The sequence below is a fragment of the Oratosquilla oratoria genome, chromosome 2, assembly GCF_046742065.1.
Source record: "Oratosquilla oratoria isolate Oo_2021 chromosome 2, ASM4674206v1, whole genome shotgun sequence".
Lineage (NCBI taxonomy): Eukaryota > Metazoa > Arthropoda > Malacostraca > Stomatopoda > Squillidae > Oratosquilla > Oratosquilla oratoria.
This window is the reverse complement of record NC_134778.1, coordinates 28,883,134-28,908,108: the sequence shown is the minus strand read 5'-3', so window position 1 is coordinate 28,908,108 and position 24,975 is coordinate 28,883,134. Positions and strand designations below refer to the sequence as shown.

At 40.1% G+C, this 24,975-nt stretch overlaps 1 protein-coding gene across 1 annotated transcript in view; it reads left to right on the top strand.

Annotated features, from left to right (window-relative positions):
• LOC143037967 (proline dehydrogenase 1, mitochondrial-like) overlaps positions 1–16,197 on the top strand; it is a 31,028-nt gene extending 14,831 nt beyond the window's left edge. The window contains exon 2 of the mRNA XM_076206713.1: positions 14,619–16,197. Within this exon, the coding sequence (XP_076062828.1) occupies positions 14,619–14,781 (163 nt within the window). The 3' untranslated portion in view covers positions 14,782–16,197. The remainder of the gene's footprint in view (positions 1–14,618) is intronic.
• Positions 16,198–24,975: the final 8,778 nt, after the last annotated feature.

Here is a 24,975-nt window from a genome sequence, read left to right as displayed (position 1 = left end):
TAACCATATTTCATCAAACTCTGAGAGATGAGGGTGTTAATTTAAAAAAAATTTGGTTGATTTAACAGAGAATGCCCCAAAGATTAGACATGGTACAACCCGAAAATAATTCCAAATGGAACCCCATAACACAAAATTCACATAATACCATTAATGTCAAAACTAGCAAATGCAATCTTTATACTAAAACATGTGAAACTGCCTCACGTTCATGCAAAGATCCAGCACAACTTGGCTACTCGTCGCCTGTAATGCAGATTAAAAATATAAAATAAAAACTATAGTACAGAATGTATAGTATATCAATAAAACAAACATGCAGAGAGTTTATAATTAAATATACAGATGCTCCTCTACTTACGTTCATTCGTTTTACGTTTTTTCAATTTTATGTTTGAACTGACTGAAAAAAAAAAAAAATTTGAGTGAATTTTTTAGTTTAGCACGCTCTCCGTAGTTCAAACGATACTTACGCATGACGCTGCGTCCATTTACATGGCACAAACGACAGACTGAACGTGCCTTGCCTCATCCTCCTCTTCCTCCCCCTCCTCTTCCACCATCTCCATTTATGTTGCTTGAATTTAATTTATTTGAAATTAATGTTATTATTTTACAATGTTATGTGTATAATTAATGCTTTAGGGGTGTTTTATAAGATACGGTAATAGAATTTACGGATGTATAGTACAGTAACAACTTACGTTCATTTTCAACTTACGTTCGGCAGTTCGGAACATAACTAAAACATAAGTTGAGGAGCGTCTGTATAAGAAAATATAAGGAAGATTGAAAAAATGCTACCATACGCTAGGACATACCACATTGCAGCCAATAACCTAAAAAGCACCACACAGCATGTCATACTTACACGTGGAACAGATGTCCCATGAAGCATTCATTAATTTAAATTAAGGTAATTGCTTCATGGGACATTTGTTCCATGTGTTGGTACAACACGCTGTGTGGTGCCTTTTAGGTTACCGGATGCATTGTGGTGCATCCTAGCGTGTGGTAGCATTTTTTTCAATCTTCCTTGTATTTTCTTATATTATTATAAACTCTGCATGTTTGTTTTATTGATGTATTATATGTTCTGTATTAGTCTTTATTTTATATTTTTAATCTCCCGCATTACAGGCGACGAGTAGCCTAGCTGTGTTGGATCTTCACATCAATGTGAGGCAGGTTCACATGTTTTAGTATAAAGATTGGATTGGCTAGTTTTGACACTAATGGTATGATGTGAATTGTGTTAATGGGGTTCCAATTGGAATTATTTTCGGGTTGCACCATGTCTAATCTTTGTGATATGTACAGTACAATCGGTGATTGAGTATTCTACTTTTGTTTGTTTCTGAAATGTAACGATTACCAGGGTTACCTGTCCCAGTGTATGAGGGAGATCCCCTTTATATAGATTTCCTATTGCTACCACTGTATTACCCTGAAGATGAACCCTGGACAGGGTTTGAAAGGTCAGAATAAATTGGCAAATGACAAGTCCAGCGTATACTTTCTTCCAAATATATATATATATATATATATATATATATATATATATACACGTATCTTTTTCAACCACATATAACTTTTAATTCCGTACCATCGCAAACGAGGCTGAGAATCGCTCGAAGGAGGCATCCGTTGGAAATTGAAACGTAGACGAGCCGAGGATTCGAACCCAGCTATCCCGTAACTTTGTTACGGGTTAGCTGGGTTCGAATCCTCGGCTCATCTACGTTTCAATTTCCAACGGATGCCTCCTTCGAGCGATTCTCAGTCTCGTTTGCGATGGTACAGAATTAAAAGTGATATGTGGTTGAAAAAGATATTAATTGATCACTGGGAACCATTCAGTGTGTATGTATACACACATATACACAGGTGCACAATGACCCAATGGGTCCATGAAAACACAAGGTACAGAAATAATGAAGAGCCATCGAAACTAGATCTAATATTTACAACAGAGCCTGAAATAGTGCATAAAGTCCAGTATGAGACACCAATTGGAAAGAGTGACCATGTACTCATCGAAACTATACTAAAGGAAGAAATAGACATAGAGAGGAACGAAAAGCATAGGAAAGGAAGACTGAGGTACAACAAAACAGACTTTACAAAACTAAAGACATTCTTCCGGAATGCAAACTGGGAAATATTTTACAGGGAAGAAACAGCAGTGGAAGAGAAATGGAATATATTGATGGAAAACTACAATGAAGGGGTAAACAGGCATGTACCAAGACAAAAGCGAGAGAGAGAGTACATTAAATGTTGGTTCAACAAAAGATGCAGTGAGGCAAAAGACAGAAGGGACAAAGCTTGGAAAAAGTGGAGAAAAGACAAAAAACAAAGCAAATGGCAAATTTATGTTAACTATAGAAATGAGTATGTTAATGTGAGAAGAGAGGAGAAAAGGAACCATGAGAAGGATATTATAGACAAATGCAAAGAGCAACCCAAACTATTCTATCGGTATGTGAATGGTAAACTTAAAAACAAACAGGAATTGGTGAAACTATGCCAAGGAAACATAGAATACACAGAAGATTTAGAGATGGCCGAAGTCATGAACAATCACTTTAAATCTGTTTTCACCAGAGAGAAAATACCGAATTGTGACATAGACAAAAACAAGAAATCTCCCCTCATGAATGAGTTTACAGCATCACTAAAGGAAATATCAGAACATTTATCAAGGCTGGATGTCAGAAAATCACATGGCCCGGACGGTATTGCAAATTGGATTCTAAAGGAGTGCAAAGAAGAACTAACAGACAAAATACACATCTTAATAAACAGCTCACTCAAAGAAGGAAAGATACCCGAGGACTGGAAAAACGCTAACATTGTACCAATACACAAAGGAGGAAACAAAGAAGAACCCACCAACTATAGGCCAGTATCACTAACAAGCACCATTGCCAAAATTTGTGAGAAAATAATCAAGAATAGATGGGTAAAACATCTGGAAGACAATGACATATTAAACCCAAGACAATTCGGATTCAGACAAGGAAGATCATGCTCCACAAACTTAATATGCTTTTACTCAAGACTAATAGACATAGTGCAAGAAAGAAATGGATGGGCTGATTGTGCATTCCTAGACTTGCAAAAAGCCTTTGACAAAGTACCACACAGAAAACTACTAAAAAAACTGGAACACATAGGAGGAATACAGGGAAACCTACTAAAATGGATAGAGGACTTTCTGACTGGTAGAAAGATGAGAGTAGTGCTCAGAGAAAAATATTCAGACTGGAAAGAGGTGATCAGTGGAGTACCGCAAGGATCTGTGCTGGCACCAATAATGTTTGCTATCTATATGAATGACATGGATGAGGACGTGAACTGCTACATGAGCTTCTTTGCCGATGACGCCAAACTGCTAAGGAAAATAGAAACTGATGAGGACTGTGAAGCACTGCAAGAAGACCTAAATAGGGTATGGAACTGGAGTCAGAAATGGGAAGTGGACTTTAATACGAAGAAGTGTAGCATAATGGAGTTTGGAAAAAGCAAAAACAGAATATCAGGAAAATATACAATTGGAACCAAAGAAGTAAAGAAAGTAGGATCCGAAAAAGATTTGGGAGTAATTATCACGAACGACTTGTCCTATGATATACAGATTAACAAAATTGTCGGGGAGACTTACAACTTGCTAAGATCAATAAAAGTGGCGTTTACATACTTGGACGAAGACATGATGAAAAAAATATTGGTTACATTGATAAGGCCTAGATTAGAGTATGCAGCGACATTGTGGTCCCCCAGTACCAAAAAGAATATAAAGAAAATAGAAAGAATCCAAAGAGCAGCTACAAAAATGGCACCTGCACTTGCAAACCTATCATACGAAGAGAGATTGGCTAAACTGGAGTTACCGACACTGGAGCAAAGAAGAGAGAGAGGTGACCTATTGACCATCTACAGAATCATGAAAGGCACAGAGGTACTCGATAGTGAGAACTTACTTAACTGGGACAAAAGAAACACAAGAGGACATGGAAAGAAAATAAAAAAACATAGCTATAGAAGAGAACTGAAGAAAAACAGTTTTCCTCATAGAGTTTTGGACACTTGGAACAAACTGGACAATGAAATAGTATGCGCAAAAACCATTCATGAGTTTAAAAACAAACTAGACACTGCAAGATACAAAGGCGGGACAACACGAGCATAGCTCCCCTTCCCGCAAAATACAACTAGGTAAATACAACTAGGTAAATAAATATACACACGTGCAAATACATATACACACGTGCAAATACATATACACATGCCTTTGGTATATGTGTTTTTGTAGTTTGCTGCACAACTTAGGCATAGCTTGAGTTGTATTAATTTATTTATTTTTATTATAGGAAATAAACTTGTGTCAAGGACACAACCTAAATAATGTTGAGGGAGAAATGTCTTTTTTTTTGGGGGGGGGGGGACCTGTACACAATTTAGCACCTTTGACTGCACTTTGGCGCAATATAGTCACCAAGGATGGAGAATATGGTTATTGGCAAGGAAAAGTAATTATATTCTTTCTTGCTGCCCATTGCTCCTTCTGGTCCCTTAATTCTGTTCATCCAATGGATGTCTGGAAAGCTTCATTAGGTAGTAGTCGTAGATGGTAGGGTAGATCTGGTGTATGCATGGGAGATACCTGGGGGGCATTTATCATAGAAAGGATAAGGGTGATTGGTGACCCATCTGGGTTTATGTATGAATTTGTACCCCAGAAGCATATTTGTGTTGTGAGATGTGAAGGATGGGTGAGTAGGTGGTGGCACAATTTTATACATGTATTTTGTAGGGTTAAATTTTTTTTTTTTTTTTTTTCAGGAATTACACAATGTCTAATGCACATTAAGAATTGGCATACTTCATTATTTTGTAGTCTGGAAAGCTTCATTAGGTTTGTCTGACAATTTATAGTTTCACCCAACTAACGATTTTCTTATGCGGCTTATGTGTTTCTGGTAAGATATGTTGTGTATTGATTGATGGTGTACATCATTTCCATTGCAAATGCATAGTTTTCAAGTAATGAATATTTAAACTTATGGCTACATCTCCCCAACGATCTCGGGGGACCTGTGGGAAATTGGGGTTTTTGGGTGGGGAGCATTAAATCGAGTAATGCGCATTGCAGAACAGGTCTAAAATCAACAAGAACACAAAATATATGAAAATACATAAATTACACCTTTGATGGCGGCAGTGGCGGCGGCTGACGTGAGCGTAGCCATGTTATTGTTGAGCAGCGTTACCAACGATTAATAAAATTTCTCGCTCTATCTGCTACATTTAGCAACCCTCAATCTCTTCCTCATAAGGTAATGCTAATGCTATTATTGTGGTTTTTAATTTATGGCAAATATGGTTACCATTTAGTTTATTGGCAATTAGTTATAATGCACATTTATACTAATAGTTATACTTTAAAGAGAGCTCAAGTTACATTACTAAGAGTGCTTTGGTGGGGATTGGAGGGGTCTGTGGGGCAAAGCCCCCAGCTAGGTTAGGTTAGTTTGGTTAGGTTGAGGTTTGGTTACGTTAGGTTATGTTATGTTAGGTTAGGTTAGTTGTACACAAAATCACAACTCTCAGTCCTCTCGAAGCTTCATGCCCCCCCGAGGCCCAGTACTTTGATGTAGTGGGGGGGCTTATGTGTAGCAAGGACAGGCTGAGCTGTGCCAGCCAGGTGCAACCATACTGGAGAGGTCAGCCCTAAGCCACCAGACGAAAACTGAGCCAAAAGACTTTTGTTGACGACCCTAGCTTGTCTTTGACCATGGACTGGAATACATTGATCTTTCTTTCTTAATATATGGTGTGGCCTCATAAATATACACAATCATGGTGGCTGTTCAAACTGTACATTCTAAACCTTCACCACTCCTGATCCTCCTCCTAAACCCCCCAATCCCTCTCCTAATATTGCCAATCCTAATGTTGACGATATTGACACGGCAAAAGTAAAACCCCCAGTTGATGACTCCGGCTTGAAAAAGGACTTCGGTAACAATACAAAGACTTCATTGACAGATAATTCTGTAGCCCAGAAACTTACAATTGGAATGGACTCTGAAGTGACGAAAACATCTTTAGATACTCAGAAACCAATAAATAGCTCTAATGTTGCCCCTAATAGTCATAGTCTTACATTTAAAATATGTCTCTCTTGGTAAGAGTTATATTGACTTGCATGAAGAATTCTGTAAATTTGGACCAATTAAAGAGATCGGGGTTAAACTGACTGACAACTTTAAAGCTTGGCGATTCTGGATCTCATTTCTTTCTAATCAGGATGCAGCAGCTGCCTGCTTGGATTATAATAATTGTAAAGAAAATGAATCTTGGCCCAACTTATTGCTAGAGTGCCACCTAACCTGGATATCTTTTATCCAGGAAACCCGATAGAGGAAAGGAAGGGAAAGTGTGCAGAGGCCTCCCAATCCAGCTAAGTGGCTTATTATCACTCTTGCAAAGGAACGTGCTAACTTCTTCGAGTTTAGAAGATTCTTGAAAAGTCGCCTTGGCTCTGGTGATTTGACTAACTCGCAGGTATCACGATTTGGAAGAAATTCCTTCTTAATTCATGTAAAATCTTATGAACAAGCTGCCATGGTGCTTAACTTGAGACAGAAATCAAACATTAAGGAAGTTAAACCCCACTATACCTTTAGTTATGCCAAAGGGGTAATTTTTAATAGAGATCTCTATGACTTTGAGGAAGAAGAAATTTTAGAAATGTGCCAAACTAATGTTTAACTGCTATGGTTTTGGCCATCCTTCCCGCAGATGTGCAAGGGACAAACTGTGTTTGATATGTGCTCAGCCTGAACATGGGGGATTGTTCCCGCCCAACAGTTTGTATAAATTGTAAAGAAGAGCATGATGCCAGAGATAAGAACTGCGTAATTTATAAGAAGGAACAGGAAACACTACTAAAAGCTCATGCAGAACATATAAGTGTAGGACATGCTAAAAGACGACTAACTAATTCCAAAAGATACAGTGATGTTGTTAAAACAAATTGTAAAGTGGGTCAGCCAACTGTAGAACCCAATAGAAATAAAAATGCCAATATGAATTCTTCTGTTAACACTGAACCCAAACCTTGGTGTAAAAGTGTTACTATCAAATCTAATCGTCTTTCTTCTTCTCAACTTGGGATTTCTAATATTTCTCAACCCTCCTCATCGGAGGTTTCCTCACCCCTTGTTGAAGGGGTGTCCCTTGCCCCATCTCGAGGGGCACCTAAGGTTTCTATTGTTGAAACCTCACAGGCTTCTTCCAATGAAGCCTTCTCTCAGGCAATCTCTCTTCCAGACTTGGGGGACTCCCCAGTAGAGGGATTGCTGACTAGTGTGCCTCACTCAGTAGAGGTGCACAGAAGCAATGAGGATCAACCAACTCTAGAATCTAATAGAAAAACAAATACTAATATGAATTCTTCTGTTAATGCTGAACCCAAGCCTCAGCATGAAAGAGTCACTATTAGACCTAATTGCTCTTCTCCACAACTTGGAAATTCTAGTATTCCTCAACCCTCCTCTGCGGAGGTTCTCTCATCCCCAGTTGAGGGAATGTCTCCTGACCCATCTGGAGGGGCACCTAAAGTCCCCATTGCTGAAACCTTACAGGGTTCCTTCAATAAAGCCTCCTCTCAATCGGTCAACCTTCCAAACTTGGGGGGGCTCTCCAATAAAGGGATCACAGACTGGTGTGCTTCACTCAGTTGAGGTGCACAGAAGCAAAGCTATGGAGTCCACAGTCCACCCTCATCTCCATATCGTGATATGCAATCTAAGAAAGGAACAAATAAGCCAGACTCTACATCGTCTATCGGACCATTGTCAGAGAGGAGGATGCCACCCGCGAAAGCAAAGAAATTAGAAAAGAACCCATCTTGTAGACCCTCTCTCTCCCAAACTTCTCTTCCCAGACCAGTAGACCCAAAAAAGAAAAAGAAAACTGTATAATGTCTATAATTCAATGGAATATTCAAGGTTTTAATTCTCATCGAGAGCAGGTTCGGATTCTATTTAAAGAACATGTGTCTGCTATTTGTCTCCAAGAAACTATGCTTGGCGATTTATCCCCTAATGTTGGACTTAATTATAAATTTTACAGATCTCCTATGATTGGGGGCCATGCCCATGGAGGTACTGGTATCATTGTTAACAAATCGGTAAACCACAGAAGTGTCTACCTACATTTGGTGTTGCAGGCTTGTGCAGTACAAATCTTTACCACTAAATGGATCACTATATGTTCTTTGTATTTGGAACCTGAACTGGAAGACCGACTCCTAGACATATATAACCACTCCCGTCAGTTTGAGTTAAATGACCTACAATCTTTGGTCGGCCAGCTCCCTCAGCCTTTTATTTTAATGGGTGACTTTAATGCCAAGCATCCTCTGTGGGGTGAATCAAGGTGTGACCCCTGGGGCAATATAATTGAAGAATTTATTGATAATAAAGATATTTTTATGAATGACTGTTCTAAAACTAGGTTTGATGTCTTTCACAACTCAAGTTCTGCTATAGACCTAACTATTTGTTCATCATCCTTAAGATTAGATTACAGTTGGTCAATAGATGAAGATCTCCATGGTAGCGACCACTGGCCTACCCATATCAAATATTTAAAGAGCACTCCCTCCTCTTGCTTACCTAAATGGAAGACAGGAGAGGCAATTGGGAATTATTTAGGAGATCCACAAAGATTAATTATAAGACTAGTGATTTTTTTAGTAACTCTGATGCATATGATTATCTGGTAGGCATCATACTTTCTGGTGCTTTCTCATCCATTCCTAGGACAGCTGGTTCCACCAGTAGCCCCCTGGTGGAACGATGAATGTGATTTAAGCAGAAAGATTACAAGAACTTGCTATTAGAGATATCGGAGATATCATTGTTTAGTCAATAAGATAACGTAAAGAAGACCTCAAGCAAAGCAGAAGAAAATCTTCAAGAAAGCAAGGAGGGAATCCTTCATTAAATTTATTAGCGAATTGAAATATGACTCTTCCCCTACCTTAGTATGGAATAGGATTCGAAAATTACAAGGAAAGTTTACTCCATCTCCTTTGCCCATTCTCAAGATAAATGACTCTTTTATATCAGATACAAGAGAAGTAGCAGAGGCTTTTGGAAGGCATTATGCTGATATTTCAAGTCCACTACATTATTCACATGATTTCAGAAGAATTAGAGACAAGACCACGATTATTCCCCCTACCAATACGAACTCGGAGGCATATAATCTTCTTTTCACCTTGGATGAAATGGATTATGCTTTATCTTTGTCCTCCCCAACCTCTCCTGGAGAGGATGACATTCTTTATTCCATGGTTGCTCATTTATCCATATCCTCGAAGAAATTCCTTTTAAATGTGCTGAACAAATTTTGGTCTTCTGGATCTCCTAAATCTTGGAAGACTTCAATTATCATAGCAATCTTAAAGGCAGGAAAAGACTCTCATGACCCACAAAGTTACAGACCTATTGCTCTCGCTAGCTGCATTTGTAAGATCTATGAAAGAATGGTTAATATGCATTTAGTTTGGTTTTTGGAATCTAAAAATCTATCTAACCAACAGTTTGGATTTAGAAGAAATAAGTGCACTCTGGACCCCTTACTTTTTATCACTCGTGAGATTCAGAATGCCTTTGCAATTCAGAACTCAAGCATCGCTGTGTTTTTTGACTTGAAAAATGCCTACGATACTACCTGGCGGGGAGGCATTCTGAAGCAACTTGCAGAGTGGGGTATCGGGGGTAATATGTTCAATTGTTTAAAGGATTTCTTGTCTGACCGTTATCTAAAAGTCAGAGTGGGCTCTTCTTTCTCTTCTGCATATCTTCAAGAGGAAGGGATTCCCCAAGGAAGTGTTCCGAGTCCTACACTCTTCAGCATAGCCATCAATAGTTTGTTAGAACAAGTTCCTGCAGGAGTTCATGGATTGGCTTATGCTGATGACTTCGCTATTGTGTGCAGCAAATTGACAACATTAGAAACAGGCCAAAAGATTCAAGAGGTTATTAACTTAGCAACAGCATGGGCTAATTGCAGGGGCTTCAGATTCTCTGCTGAAAGAACAAAAGCCATTAGGTTCTCCAGACTAAGACGCAAGGAAGAGATACCAACTTTATTCTTAGAGGGTGTCTATTACCTTATGAAGATCAAGTAAAATACTTGGGACTGGTTTTGGACAAAAGGTTGACATTCACTCGTCACACAAATGAGGTTATATGCACTGTTAAACAGCGACTTAATATACTAAAGGTAGTGTCTCGCTTCAACTGGGGAGCAGATCGTATAACTCTAATAAGGCTTTACCAAACATTGTGCCTTAGCAAAATCGATTATGGATGTCAAATTTATGGATCGGCATGTAAAACTTTATTAAAGTAGCTTGATATAGTCCACAATATAGCTTTGCGGATCTGTTCAGGAGCTTATAGAATATCTCTAGTGGATAGCTTGTATGTGGATGCAGGAATTCCTCCCTTCTATATTCGCAGGGGGGAATTAAGCCTTAGATATATATCTCGTGTCTTGACATCAAAACAAAATCCAAACTTCAAATATGTAAAGCAGCCGATAGACAGAGCTCCAAGAAAAAGTACTCTGCTGAAACCTTTAGAAGTGAGATGTGAAGTTGGGGCAAAGGAGGTAGGACTTGTTCCTATTACAATTGCTGAGATCACGCCTCCCAAATTCCCTCCTTGGAACCGATGCCCCACTGTAATTTTTCCTCTTAAAAACAAGAAAAATAGAACTGCTGTAGAGCTAAAAAGTGAAATTTTAGAACATTTATCAATACATGCTGATTCAGTCTTTGTTTATACAGATGGATCAAAATCCCAAGATGGTGTTGGTTGTGCTGTTGTATCTGATAGCACAGTTTTAAAGAGAAAGTTGCCTCATTTTAGCTCTGTTTTTACTGCTGAACTGCTGGCAGTCAGCAACGCCCTCAAATTTGTTTTTAATTCTGTTCCATCTAATAAGAACGTTGTTATTTTTACAGACTCCATGAGCATTCTATCTTCTCGAAATACACTATTGCCTCTTCACTTTTTAGTCCAAGAAATACAGGACTGGTTGATTCTTATTAACAACCGAAAAAAAGTAAAAGTAAACTTTTGCTGGGTGCCATCCCATGTGGGTATTACTGGAAATGAACAGGCCGATGCTGCAGCCAAAGCCGCTACTAGGCTCAGCCATATAACGGACACAAAAATCCTACATACAGACTTCAAACAAGTAATTCATTGTTATGCAATGGAGAAGTGGCAAGAACAATGGACAAGGCTGGACGGTAGTTACAAGTTAAGAGATTCACCCCTTGGTGAAACCTTGGAAGCGTCATTCTTTGGACAGAAGGTCGAGTATTGTTTTAACAAGATTAAGAATTGGCCATTCCTACATTACCCACAATTTTTTTATGGCAAGTGGACCAGAAAGGCTGGCCCCCCAATGTCCCACTTGCCAAGTTGTTTTTACAATTAAACACATTTTAATTCAGTGCCCTGCATACTCTAACAAGCGCAGGGCAAAATTTTGAACAAATTGATCTTTTAAAGAAATTTTAGGGGAGGAAGCTCATGTGAAGAATGTGAAAGTTTTTAAAAGACATAAATTTATTTTATGAAATTTAAAATTGTGTACATGATTGCTTGTGAGTGTATCTTGTTCTGATGTGTTTTTGTGAGTGCTTATTGTTTTTACTATTTTACTTGAATTTTTATCTATTTATATAAGATAAATATGTGCTGAATGGCCTACCGGCTCCGGTGCTTGGCCTTCAAGCCAAAAATTTCATAAATCAATGAATCAATCAAAGCTTCATGAGTTTATTCCCTAATTTAGGGTTAGCAACTCTTGCGCGGGCGGAGTGGGCTTCGCTAAATGTAGCGGATAGAGCGAGAAATTTTGCGAATCGTTGGTAACGCTGCTCAACAATAACATGGCTACGCTCGCGTCAGCCGCCGCCACTGCCGCCATCAAAGGTGTAATTTATGTATTTTCATATATTTTTTATGTGTTCTTGTTGATTTTAGACCTGTTTTGCAACGCGCATTACTCGATTTAATGCTACCCACCCAAAAACCCTGATTTCCCACAGGTTCCCCAAGATTGTTGGGGAGATGTAGGCATAAGTTTAAATATTCATTACTTGAAAACTACATATTTGCGACGGAAATGATGTACACCATCAATTAATACACAACATATCTCACCAGAAACACATAAGCCACATCAGAAAATCGTTGGTTGAGTGAAACTATAAATTGACCGGTTAGTCATGCGGTGTATGCTTTGGAGATACCTGATGGGGGGGGGTTATCCTAGAAAGGATAAGGCTGATTGGTGACCCCTCTAGGATTATGAATGAATTTGTACCCCGGAAACGTATTTGTGCTGTGTAAGATGTAAATGGTGGGTTTAAGAGTAGGTGGTGGCACAATTTTATACATGTATTTTCTGGGGTTAAAATTTGCTTTTTCAGGAATTACATTGTCTAATGCACATTAAGAATGGGCAGATTTCATTTTGTAGTCCTATATTTAAGAATTCCAGTATATTTTCTGGAATGTGTTCCCATTATGATTGGACATGTGATTAACGACTCATGATTCTGCTGGTATTCTTGATTTAGTCTTTTTTGTTTTTCATTCATTCTATGTAGAAATTTTTGTTACTAATATTTTGGCTGATTATCCATTGCCAATACTACTGGTCTTGTTTGCACGCATCTGCTATGGAGGAAGGGTAAGTGGACTATTTCCTCAAATGAAATCGCGTCTTGTTTGATTTACCTATGCAGTTTCCATCCTTTAGTTCGGCTTGATATTGGGGTTTGAGGTACTATTTACCTTACACACGGGGTGTATAACTACATCGTGCACATCTTGGAGCTTCCCAGTACCTTTTTAAGCCCTCATGTCAGGCCGACCTTACAGCACCCTTGTGTCATGTCAGCACTTGCTTGGTTCTATATTGCACCTTTGTGGTATTTGTATGCACCTTTTTCTGCCTTTGGACACTGTACCTGCGTGTTTGTTTACACATTCGTCATCCTCCCCTATGCACTTAGAGATGCTGCGATTAGTAGTCGTTCAGGAAAGTTCATTGAAATGTATGGTCATTATTTGAAACTCCAGCCAAGCTATATGGCATGGCAGTTGTTTGTGTGCAGATTTTGTTGCATCCTGGCCACGTTACCCTGTTAGTGATTCGTTGCCACGTGTTTGTAAGCACTCATCATCCAGAAAGGAAGATTTCCATTAATGAATTGGGCTCCAAGATCTCTTGCGATTGACTTCTTTTAGCTGCCGCGTTTGTATTCTCCAGGTTGTTGGATCATCTCGCTTGCGTGTTTTGATTTTCAGCACTCCTGGACCGTCGCGGATGTTTAATTTACTTGGATAGAGGTTGCAGGGTCTTCAGTAATCACTGACGCTAATTTTTCTACACACACAACTCTCGTGCTTCCATGCATATCCACATATTATAGATACGGGTAATACATGTAATATCTATTGAGCCTCAGGGGAAGTCTTGTCAGAAATATCAAAGACGTCAGGTGGAGAGTACCATACCTGCCATACTGACAGTCTTCTTTCTTGGTGTACCTTCCAGGCACACAGATGAAAGCAAACCATATTTTGGTGTCTGTAAAGTCATGATGACTTGACTTTGTTTTGGCTGTATGGCAGTCAAACTAACTACATGTCCAGGATTCCTGGTTACTACACTCAGTGATGTACGTAACTATTACGTTCAGGTGCTGGTTCCGATATGTAGTAGGAACGCAAATTCCTACGCCAACATAAACAAATACCCACACTGCAACGTCAACGTTGTATCTAGACTGTTGAAGCTCACCCGTAAAACCCTGCGTGCATAGTCACGCTGGTATACTGTTTGTATATTGGGTTATGGATTACATAGACAAGACCACCCGTGCACACGGGATCTGTTTTTGTGGGAGCGAGAGAGAAATCTAGGAAAATAAAAGATAGTTGTGTATAAAAGTGGACCATTGTCACTAAGTAAGGAGTGTTTATTAGTTTTATGTCGTGGTTCAGGAGGCATGGGTAAGAGACGTGGAACTTGAGTTCTTCACTGTTGGTGAGGGATTTTTTTTTTTTTTTTTTTTTTTTAGGATTTGTTTGTAGAGGCCTTGCAGGAACAACACACGAGTATCTCTGTAATTCAAAGCACTCAAGATTTTCATAGATTTTACTTGTGCCATGTTCTCGGATTCCTTGCAGAGAGAATCTTGTTATGCCAATGCATAGTCAGAAGTATTGTACAGCTCGACTATTTTTTACGTCTCCGTGTTGGAAAAGGTGATTGCACAGCAACTTCCTGACCGTGGTTGTACACGGGTATTAAGAGTCGGCAGTAAACTCCGTGTTCATGAAGGTGCGTCTGCAGGTAAACATACGACAAGCGGGATGAAACTTTCCACCTCTTCACAGGGCGGAAAGTACCCATTTCGTTTACTTTGTCGTTGTGTTTGAGACTTGTTGGTCGCACCTTAGATCCTAGTTTGTGGAAGACGACCTGGCTTCCTTTGCTTATAGATTGCACCGTAGCGACTTACGATCCTACCCGAAGTGCGAGGTGGTCTCGTACAAGGTGGGGCTGCCCAGCCATCAGGACGCAGCGGAGCAGCCTCAGGACGCTCCTTCAGCATCCCTAGCCGCATCGGCCGCCACAGCTGCAGCAACAGCCGAGTCAAGGTGACATGTACTCACACGCACGCTCGCACGCTTGTTTCCATATCTTGCAGTTGCTAATCGTCCCTTTGCATGTGGACTTAATGTTGCTATCGGTTAACGGGACCTGCCGCACGCGCTCGAGAGACTGGTATGGGGGAGGTGTGGTGTGTTTGACGGTATGAGAGGTGGGGGCGCACATTAGGTGTCCACCTGGTGGTTCTTAATTTAGCACAATTTAAAAAAAAAAAAAAAAAAAAAAAAAAAAAGTAAGTAAGAAGGCCCATTTAATTGGCCTCTGGGATTTGAGAGTGCTGCCAGGTCCCCATCAGCCGTCAGCACCCGTAGCCATAACTATTTTTCCAGTTGTCAGTGGATTAACACGCATAAAATCCATAGTAATATTAGACACCGGAACGCACTGTTGTGATTACATTTTCTTGTCGCAGTGAGCCGGTCCATTGATGTTGCTCCCTCTTATCTGAGCACAGCCATGTTAATAATTTTAAATTTGATTTAATCTGAATTTGTTTTTATTAATTAATTTGTTAATTATTTATGAAATACAAAGTTGAGTCGACGGCCCCATAATTTTGTGTATGAATACAAAGAACGAAACGTTCAAAGTATCTATGTACCAGACGGTAGAGGATACTTGTGGACTTTTATTGTCTAAATCTAAATAATTTGTCAACCAAGATTCACTTTCCTCAAGTAATTAATCAATCTGTTGGTTACAATCTGTTCATACATTTTGGCCATCACACTTGTTGATGACTCTAATCATTCAGCTGTACATCCTTCTCCATCTTTTGAATATTGGTGCTACATTTGCAATTTTCCAACCCAGTGGCACCTTCCCTTCTTCTAGAGAACATACAATCAATTGAGTATTTTATACATAAATTGTTTTCTACACTTTCAATATCCAGTTTGAGATCCCATCTGGCTGCGCCTTTCTCACTTCAGGTTCTTGTAGATTAATTGTTTCTCGTATTTCCACTGTTGTTTATAACGTTTTCATTACCTTTGTCCTTTTCTGCTTAAACTCCCCTTTGTTGAATACTGATTGGAAAATTGTTAATTATTTCAGCTACCTAGCTTTCTTCGCTTTTCAACCTAGATATTCCTTCTGTCCCTCTGAAGGTCAATGTACTTTTGTCAACGGTATGCTTAATTTTTTTCCTCTTCTCGTTATTCTTGTTCGTTCATTTTGGGTTATTTTTGTATTCTTGAAGTGTGTGTGTGTGTGTGTGTGTGTGTGTGTGTGTGTGTGTGTGTGTGCGCGTGCGCGCGCGCGCATATAGTAAGCGGAACGAGGGAAAGTAAACCGTGAAGTAGGTTCCCATTATACAGTATTAAGGATGACTAGTTCTAAGATAGGTAAAGGGGATTCGAAAGGAAACGAATGAGGAAAGGGTAGATTTGGAATAGGGCAGGAGAGGGAAAGTGGGGTAAAAAAAAAACATCGTGGAGGAGAGAGACGGGGTGGGGGAACGAGAGGAAATAGTGAGTCATCAATTAGAAGAAGGGGAGTAGTGTGGCGTCTAGAGGCAGCAAAGGAGGATATCGACAGAACCAAGGAGGGAGTGTAGGAGGAGAGGATGATGGTGGGTGTGCATCTTCGACGACGCCAGAAATGAAGGGATCCAAGGAAGCGGAGGGTGGTGGTAAGGTGTTGGCGGACAGAAATTGAAGGGGAAAGGCACGCGCACACACATTATCACACACGCACTTATTCTCACACACGCATTCTCACGCACAATTCTCTCGGTGAGTGCTAAAACTACACACACATACGCCACGAGTTGTGTGTGTGTGGTCTCGAGACCACACACACACACACAACTCGTGGCGCAGTTGGTAGAGTTCCCGGCTGCCACTACTGCGGTCCGGGTATGAATCCCGCCCAGGGCTGAAATAATATCGCTGCGGGTTGTTACTCCAACTCTGGTGTGCGGGGAGTTGTGTGTGTGTGTACACATGTAAGGTCACAGCATTATCCATAGATCGGTCATATGATCTAAGCTCTCTTCCGGGAGGGAAATAGCTGTCGATCACGAGTCCAACACGTGATCCAAGACCATGGTGAATCACACGCGCACACGTTAAGATTTTAAGTATGATAATTAAAATATATGGATTTAAGGGCATAACCCAAATTGGAATCATGCATGAATTTGAAACTAGGTACAATGAATTGGCGGGTAAGAGACGATCCCACAAACTTTGCTCCTTTCCTGTGTACTGAAATTAAGTACTCTGAGCGCGCTCATACTGTAGGTATTCTCAGATGAATGGAACACCTAGACGAGCCTTCGTGAGTTTTTGGGCTGACGTCTTTGATACTTTTTAATTAAGAAGTCTTGAGCCGATATATTATGTGGGTAATCGGCAAACCAGAAATAGGTCACTGGGAGGAAGAGGGGTGGAGGATGAGCAGGCTCCGCCGAGCTGCCTACCACACGCAATATTTGGCTGGGACGAAGTGGACATGAGTTGGCAGAGATTTTTCGTTCTCCACCGCACCCCAAGTCCCGTAATAGTAATTTATTTACCTTGGTTGTGTCTGTCTTGGCTGTAATACTCTAGAAGTTCTCGTTCCTCTTGCCTGCCCCCACTACACTCGCACACAAACACGTCCTAAATTTTTGTCCATTTCTGCCTACTTAATAGTTCAAGTACGTATATGTTTAGCACGGTACCCTCCACGTGGTTTGTACTTCCTCATAGTGCAAAAATGGGTGTCATCCGAGACTGCGTGCGTTTCCTTGTGCCAATACGTACGTATTTCCTTTTGCCGAACGTGTCAGTCCACTTAACCTTTCAACGGTAGTGCACTTATTACCATCTACTTCGACAGATTGCACGTATTTTATGTATCAGCGTTGGATTTCAGATTAGAACGAGGCGTCCGAGACTTATGACAGATATCCTCCACTAGGGTGAATAAAAACACTAGACACTACTTGCATTTATTATTACGTGGGTGTCAGTTTTTTTTTTTTTTCTTTCTTTCTTCTTTTTAAAGGATGGTCGGCAGAGGTACGTTTCCTTCCTTTGGAGCAGCGTTCGATATGTGCTATTCTCGTGATCGAAAGCTATTACCCTCCCGGGTGAGAGCTTCATAGTTCATATAACCGATCCGTAATGCTGTGACACACACGCACGAACGCACCATCTTGCCCAAGGGAGCATCTGGCAGAGTATTTTAGGGAGTTGCAAAATGTGAGGGAGGATAGGGAAGAAAAAATAGTTGCAGTGGGAAGTGCTAAGAAAATGACCGTGATGAGTGAGAAAAATGGAGGAGAAATAAGGACGGATGAAGTGAAGGCAGTTAAGATGATGAGAGTAGGTAAGGCACCTGGTCTGGATGGATGCCATGCAGAATGGAAAAAAAAAAGAGGTACAGTCATGGTGGACTGGCTGGTGAAGTTATTTAATGCTGGAAAGAGGGTAGAGTGCCGTAGGACTGGAGGAGTGCTTGTATAGTCCCACTCTACAAGGGAAAAGGGGACAAGTGTGTGTAGTAATTTAAGAGGGATTGGCTTAAGTGTAGTTGGGAAGGCTTATGCGAGGATATTGATTGAGAGGATTAGGAGAGGAACAGAGGGAGTCGTTGGTGAGGAACAGTGTGGATCTAGGACAGGTAGAGGTTGCGTAGATCAAATTTTTGTGGTAAGACACATATGTGAGAAAGCTATAGGAAAAGGTAAGAATGTTTTTTGGGCTTTATGGATTTGGAAAAGACTTGACAGGGTAGACACGAAGGCACTGTGGGAGGTTTCGCAGATATACGGGATAGGAGGAAAGCTTTTAGGAGCTGTCAGTTTTTACGAGAGTAGTAGAGCATGTGTCAGGATTAGAACTGGAGAGAATGAGTGGTTCGAGGTAAAGGTGGGACTTCGTCAAGGATGTTTTATATCGCCCTGGCTGTTCAACTTGTACATGGATGGGGTGGTGCGAGAGGTATTAGAAATGGTTAAAGAAAATGGAGAAAAGTGGGAGGTAAGCCAGCTGTTGTTTGCGGACGACACTGCGCTTGTAGCAGGATCAGGAGAGATTGAGAAAGTTAGTGACAGTTTGGGAGTGTGTGTGAAAGAAGAAAGTTGAAGATAAATGTGGGTAAAAGTAAGGTGGTGACATGTGCAAGGGGTGAAAGTGGCAGCAGACTGGAAATGAGCATTAAGGGAGAGAGACTGGAGGAAGTGGATAGTTTCAGATACTTGGGTGCGAATGTGGCAGGAAAGGGAGGAGTGGGGGTGGAGGTAGAATGTAGATTGAGAGAAGCGAGTGAATGCCTTGGTGGATTAATTTTTTTTAATGAGAAACAGACATTTGGGAATGGATGCTAATAGATTGTATGAAGGAGTGATTGTGCCAACAGCACTGGGGCAGAAACATGGAACGTAAGAGAGGAAAAGAGAAGGAGTTTGAATGTGTTTGAGATGAGATGTCTGAGAAGTATGATAGGGGTTACTAGGCTGGATAGAATGAGGAGATGAGGAGGAGAACTGGGGTGGTAAGGGAGTTAGGGGATAGGGTTGATGAAAGAGTATTAGGATGGTTTGGAGACATGGAAAGAATGAGTGAAGAAAAACTAGTAAAAGAGGTATGGAAGGCAGATGTGGAGGGAATGAACATGAGGGGGTGACCTGGGATGAGATGGATGGATGCTTTGGGGAAGAGGGGAATGTCTGTTGAGGAAGGACGGGAGAGGACAGAAGACGGGTGAATGGAAATTTGTTGTATATGGATGATGTGATGCAAGAGGTGGAATGGGCGAGGGGATGGGGGGTGAGGTGGTATGTGTGAGAAAATTTTGATGCAGCCCGAAGGGATTTCTCCTCGTCTTCTTTTCTGCATGAGGGGACGCAGAGGGGGGGGGGGTCGCCGATTTAATGAAGCGGCCTTGCTGTGGATGTGCTGTGTCTTGCGACACTGTGTCTGACCCAGGGCAGTGGACAAGATACAGGGATGACCAGTCATCCAGGAGGTGCCAAGATAAGAGGGAGGGTAGAGGGTGGACGGAATTGGAGTGTATTTAGGGATGGAATGGGTGGGAATGGTTTTTATGCCTTTGTTTTTGGCTACCTCCCTTGTAAGGGGGAAAAGCCTTTGGTATATGTATCTTGCGGGAAGGGGAGATACGCTTGCCGTGTCCCATCTCTGTATCTCGCAATATCTAAATTGTGAAATTCGTGTATATTTTTTTTTCACACACTATCATTTCGTCCAGTTTGTTCCATACATCCACCACTCTGGAGAAAGATGTTCGTTTTCAGATGCTTATAACTGTCCTTTTTGAGTTTATTTCCATGTTCTCTGTTATTTCTTTTATACCAATTTAGTAAGTATTCTCTATCAAGGACTTCTATACCTCTCGTGATTCTATAGATGGTCAACAAGTCTCTTCTTTCTCTTTGTTCCAAGGTCGATAACTAGTTTTGACGGTCTCTTTTCGTATGACAGTTCTGAAAGTGTGGGGGGCCAACTTCGTAGTTGCTCTTTGGATTCTTTCAATTTTCCGTGTATTCTTTTTGGTACTGGGTGACCATAATGCCCTTGCATACTCCAGTCTTTGTATCAGTGTGACTAATATTTTCTAAGCCATTTCTTCGTCCAAGTAAGTAAATGACACTTTTATTGATCTCAGCAAGTTTTAGGATTCTCCGACAATTTTATCTGTTTATCAGGGGACATGTCCTTTGTGATGACTATTCTTTTTCAAATCCCATTTTCTTGACCTCGTTTTCACCTATTTTATATTGTCCTGCTCTCCTGATTTTACTTTTTTCTAAAATTCATTATACTACATTTCTTAATGTTGAAGTCCACTTCCCACTTCTGACTCCATTCCCAAATTATGTTCAGATCTCTGCAGCGACTCGGTCAATTTCAGTGTTCACTTTTTTCAACAACTTTGCGTCATCAGCAAAGAAGCTCGTGTAACTGCCCACACCCTCGTTCATGTCATTCACATAAACCTTTATCTCTGAGCACTACTCTCATTTTTCTTCCATGTAAGAAATCCTCCATCCATTCTAGTAGTTTACCTTGTACCCCTCCTTTGGTTTTCAGTTTTCCTAATAGTTTTCTGTGTGGCACTTTAAAAAAAAAAAAAATGTACCCCTCCTTTGGTTTTCAGTTTTCATAATAGTTTTCTGTGTGGCACTTTAACAATTTTTTTTTGTAGATCTAGGAAAGCACAAACAGCCCATCCGTCCCTTTCCTGTATTATATCTAATAGTCTTTTGTAAAACCAGATCAGATTTGTGGCACATTATCTTCCTTGTCTGAATCCAAACTGTCTCGGGTTTAGTATGTTGTTCTCTTCTAGATGTTTTGTCCATTTATTTTTGGTAACTTTTTTCACAGAATTTAGCTACGGTACTTGTAAGGGAAACCGGTGTGTAATTTGTTGGGTCTTCCTAGTTACCTCCTTTATATCGGTACGATTTTGGCCTTTTTCCAGTCATTCGGTATTTTTCCTTCCTTAAGTGAACAACATGTTGTATATTTTGCCTACCAATTCTTCTTTACACTCCATTCAGGCCGTGCGATTTCTTGACATCAAGGCTTTGGTCCAATAATTCAGCTCGTGTTATTACTCCTATAGGGTGGGTTTTCACTTTTCGCCATTATCTGCCATACTTTTTCTCTAGTGAAAACAGATTTGAAATGTTTACTCATGACCTCAGCCAATCCTATATCTTCTGTGTATTCAGTGTTCCCATGGCGTAGTTTACCTATTTTATGTTTGTTTTTCAATTTACCATTCACATATATATAGTTTTGGTTTATCCTTAATTTTTTCTATTGTCTTTTTCATAATTTCTTTTTCTTCCCTGCGTATTTTACATATTCCTTTCGTTGATATATATATATATATATATATATATATATATATATATATATATATATATATATATATAATATACCACTTTCTAGGATTTTTCTGTTTTTCCACCTTTCCCAAGCTTCGCTTTGCATTGCTGCACCATTTGCTGTTAAACCAGCACTTATTATATTCCTTTTCCTGTTGTTGTCTTTGTGCATATTTATCCACCTCTTCATTATAGATTTCCATCAGAATCTTCCATTTTTCTTCCACTTGCGTCTTTTCATTGTGAATTTTATCCCAACTCTCTTGAAAGAAAAAAAGCTTAAGTTTCACAAAGTTCGTTTTACTGTGTACTAGTCTCTGTTTCTCATTTCTCTATATATTTCCTCCTTTAGTTCTAGTTCAAGTAATATGTGGTCACTTCCCAATTGGCGTCTTATATTCAATTTTATCCACAATTTCAGGTTCTGACGGAAGTAATAAATCCAGTCTTGACAATTCTTTATTATTTCTATATCTGGTGTCATTGTATATTCCATATATCAAGTAATACATTTCCCCTTAGTTCCTCTCCACCTTTCACTGTCATCTGTTCCCAACAGGTTTATTTGCAGTTAAAATCTTCCATAAATACCGCGTTTATTTCATCTTTTAGCACCCCATTTAATGAAATCCTTGTATCTTCTAACCTTTTAGAGTAATTTCTTTCCAAGAACCCGTTCTTGGGGGCACATATCACAAAAACTTTCATCTCCTTCAATTCATATCGTGATCATTTCCACACTATTCCCAATTTGTAACTGTCACATGTAAAATATTCTTAGCCAAGAACATAACTCCTTCACCTTGTTTTTCCGGTGTGTGTGTGTGTGTGTGTGTGTGTGTTGATGCGCCAGTAGTTGAGGCAAACCATTTCATCTGTTCTAGCATATACGAGGCAAAATATGTAATTCGTTTTAAGCCTAAAAAAAGGACAATCACACTGGAGGTCGGACAGGACAAAATTGTTATAAAACACATTTAGCAAGCCATCCACAGCCATGTTTATATTATTTTCTTTAGGAAGTTTAATTTACTCCATATCGTCGGTCCACAATGTTTCTCTAAAGCCCCGTCCACACGGAGCATCACGCATCAGCGACTTGATGCAGTAGTCGTGTTGAAAACTTGACACTAGCCTCCGGACGGGCTGCATCAAGGTCTAAATATACAGGTCAGACCGTTTGAATTCTGCGCAGCTTCTGACGTCATTAGGCTGGGTCCATTTTCTCTTTGTGAAACACTGAAGAAAACTGTGAAACGCCAAGGAAGACGAACTATAATATTTTATATATTATATATATATATTATATTATATATTCATATATATAGACAGGAACTATAATATTTTATATATATTTATATATATATATTTTATATAATATTTGTCAGAATATAACTAATTGCGTGGAGCGGTGCGAGCGAAGGCAACGTCTTTCCCAAACGACGCACCAGCTTCAACTGACAGCTATAGGACCCGCCAACCCCACTTTGAACAGGTGACGTTCACGGGCCCGCTGCGCCAACTCCCTCGAAATTCGGTCGGAAGTGGTTAGACCTTATATTCTTAGATCTTGGGCTGCATCACTGCGAATACCTTGAGCGAGCAACCAGATGTCAGTCATCATTTGGCTTTCACGGGAGAAGGATGTCTGCCGACGCTCTACTCATTAAATCACCACAGCTTTTGGAGTGTATATATTTTTCGATCCAGCACCTCTTTGATGCATTGATAGCAGTCATTTCCCTGTGAAACTGTGTTTTCAGTGTGTGAATTTTTTTTTGGTAATGTCTTCATTCCGCACATTACATTTTGTTAAAGAATATAAGTCAGCTTTCGATGCTTGTACATTTTATATTTCTAATCTTATATTCTTTGCACTTGATATTCCAAATGGCTGGGTACTGCTTTAGTAGGTTAATGAAATGTAATATGATAGTCTTCGTCCACTCGAACGGCTTTGCGGAAATTGTGCCATTGTATGAAACTAGAAGGGCGAAGCAGAGCGCGTGTGTCCTCTTCCTTCAACTGTCATTGACACACTGCGCAGCGATTCGAAATCGGTATGCCCCATGACTGCTTTCACGATGCTGCGACGAATTGAAAGTCACGTTTTTCAACTCAACGCTTCAATACATCGCGCATCAAAATGCTCCGTGTGGACGGGGCCTAAGTCAAGTCACGCGGGACTGGACATAGAGCGTAAGCACTCTGCACATAATTCTTTCGCAAGCAGAAGCAGTTTAACACGTTGCTGACATTGTCAGTGTGCTGAATGTCGCCTTGCTTTTGTTCGTGAATCTCTGATACTGTTTCGAATGCAATGTCTGCTACTCGTTCTGGGTCGCACCGAAAAGGGCATGAAATCCTTATTGCCTTTTCTCTCCTTTACTCCGTAGACGTATTTCCTGGTGCTTGACACTTCCGCGTCTAAATGTAATTGTTTCGTGTGCCTTATTTTCAGTTTTGAAATGTCGAAATACTCCCTAAAGGTGTTTAATTCACAAGCGTTGGAGCTTTCCCACAGGCTGTTGCCTATTGGATTAATACTTATTATTTGCGCTAAAACGGGCATTTTTAACACTATCAAGGTGTATAATAGCAATATAGGGTTTTTTAAATGCATAACTAAATGCACTATCTGAATTACAAAAGAAAAGAGTACAGTAAAGTAATTCGTATAAAAATCGTTGATATTCATCACATCTAAAGTTCTCTTGTTTAACGCTGTCAAGCTCTATTAAAGCAACATATTTTAAGTTACAATTTAGGTGAAAGTGATGTATTATATATGAAATATAAAAGTTAAGGTAATATTCTTATGCCTAACATTGTATGAAAGCCAATTTCACAAATGTGAAATGAGCGAGTGTATAATTAGTTTTTTTTTTTTTTTTATGTATTATAAATGTAGTATAATACGGATATTTAATGTACATTGCAAGCGCTACCATATTTTGGCATTCAGCCGTGTCCAGACGATCGGGTGTGTCCGTCGAGCAACGCGGTTGGCGGGCAAATTATGCCGGGCCTGTCCGTGAATGTTGTCCACACGACCGAGTTGATGAATTGCTGAGCGTCCCCGACGACGCCAGTAGCGTGTGGTAGTGCTGGGGAAATACCGCTAATTTCAATACCGGAATTACCGGTAAACAATGCCGTTACCGGAATTACCGGTAATTTACCGGTAAAAGACTCGTGAGGTAGTAGTGACGTCCCAAGTTCGAGTCGCCTTTATGACAAATTTCATCCTACTATGGTGTGTAGTCACAAGTTTTGTAACGTCGTCACTATAAAAATCCTGCGCTCCGAGTCGTTACTCCAACTCTCGTGGGCGG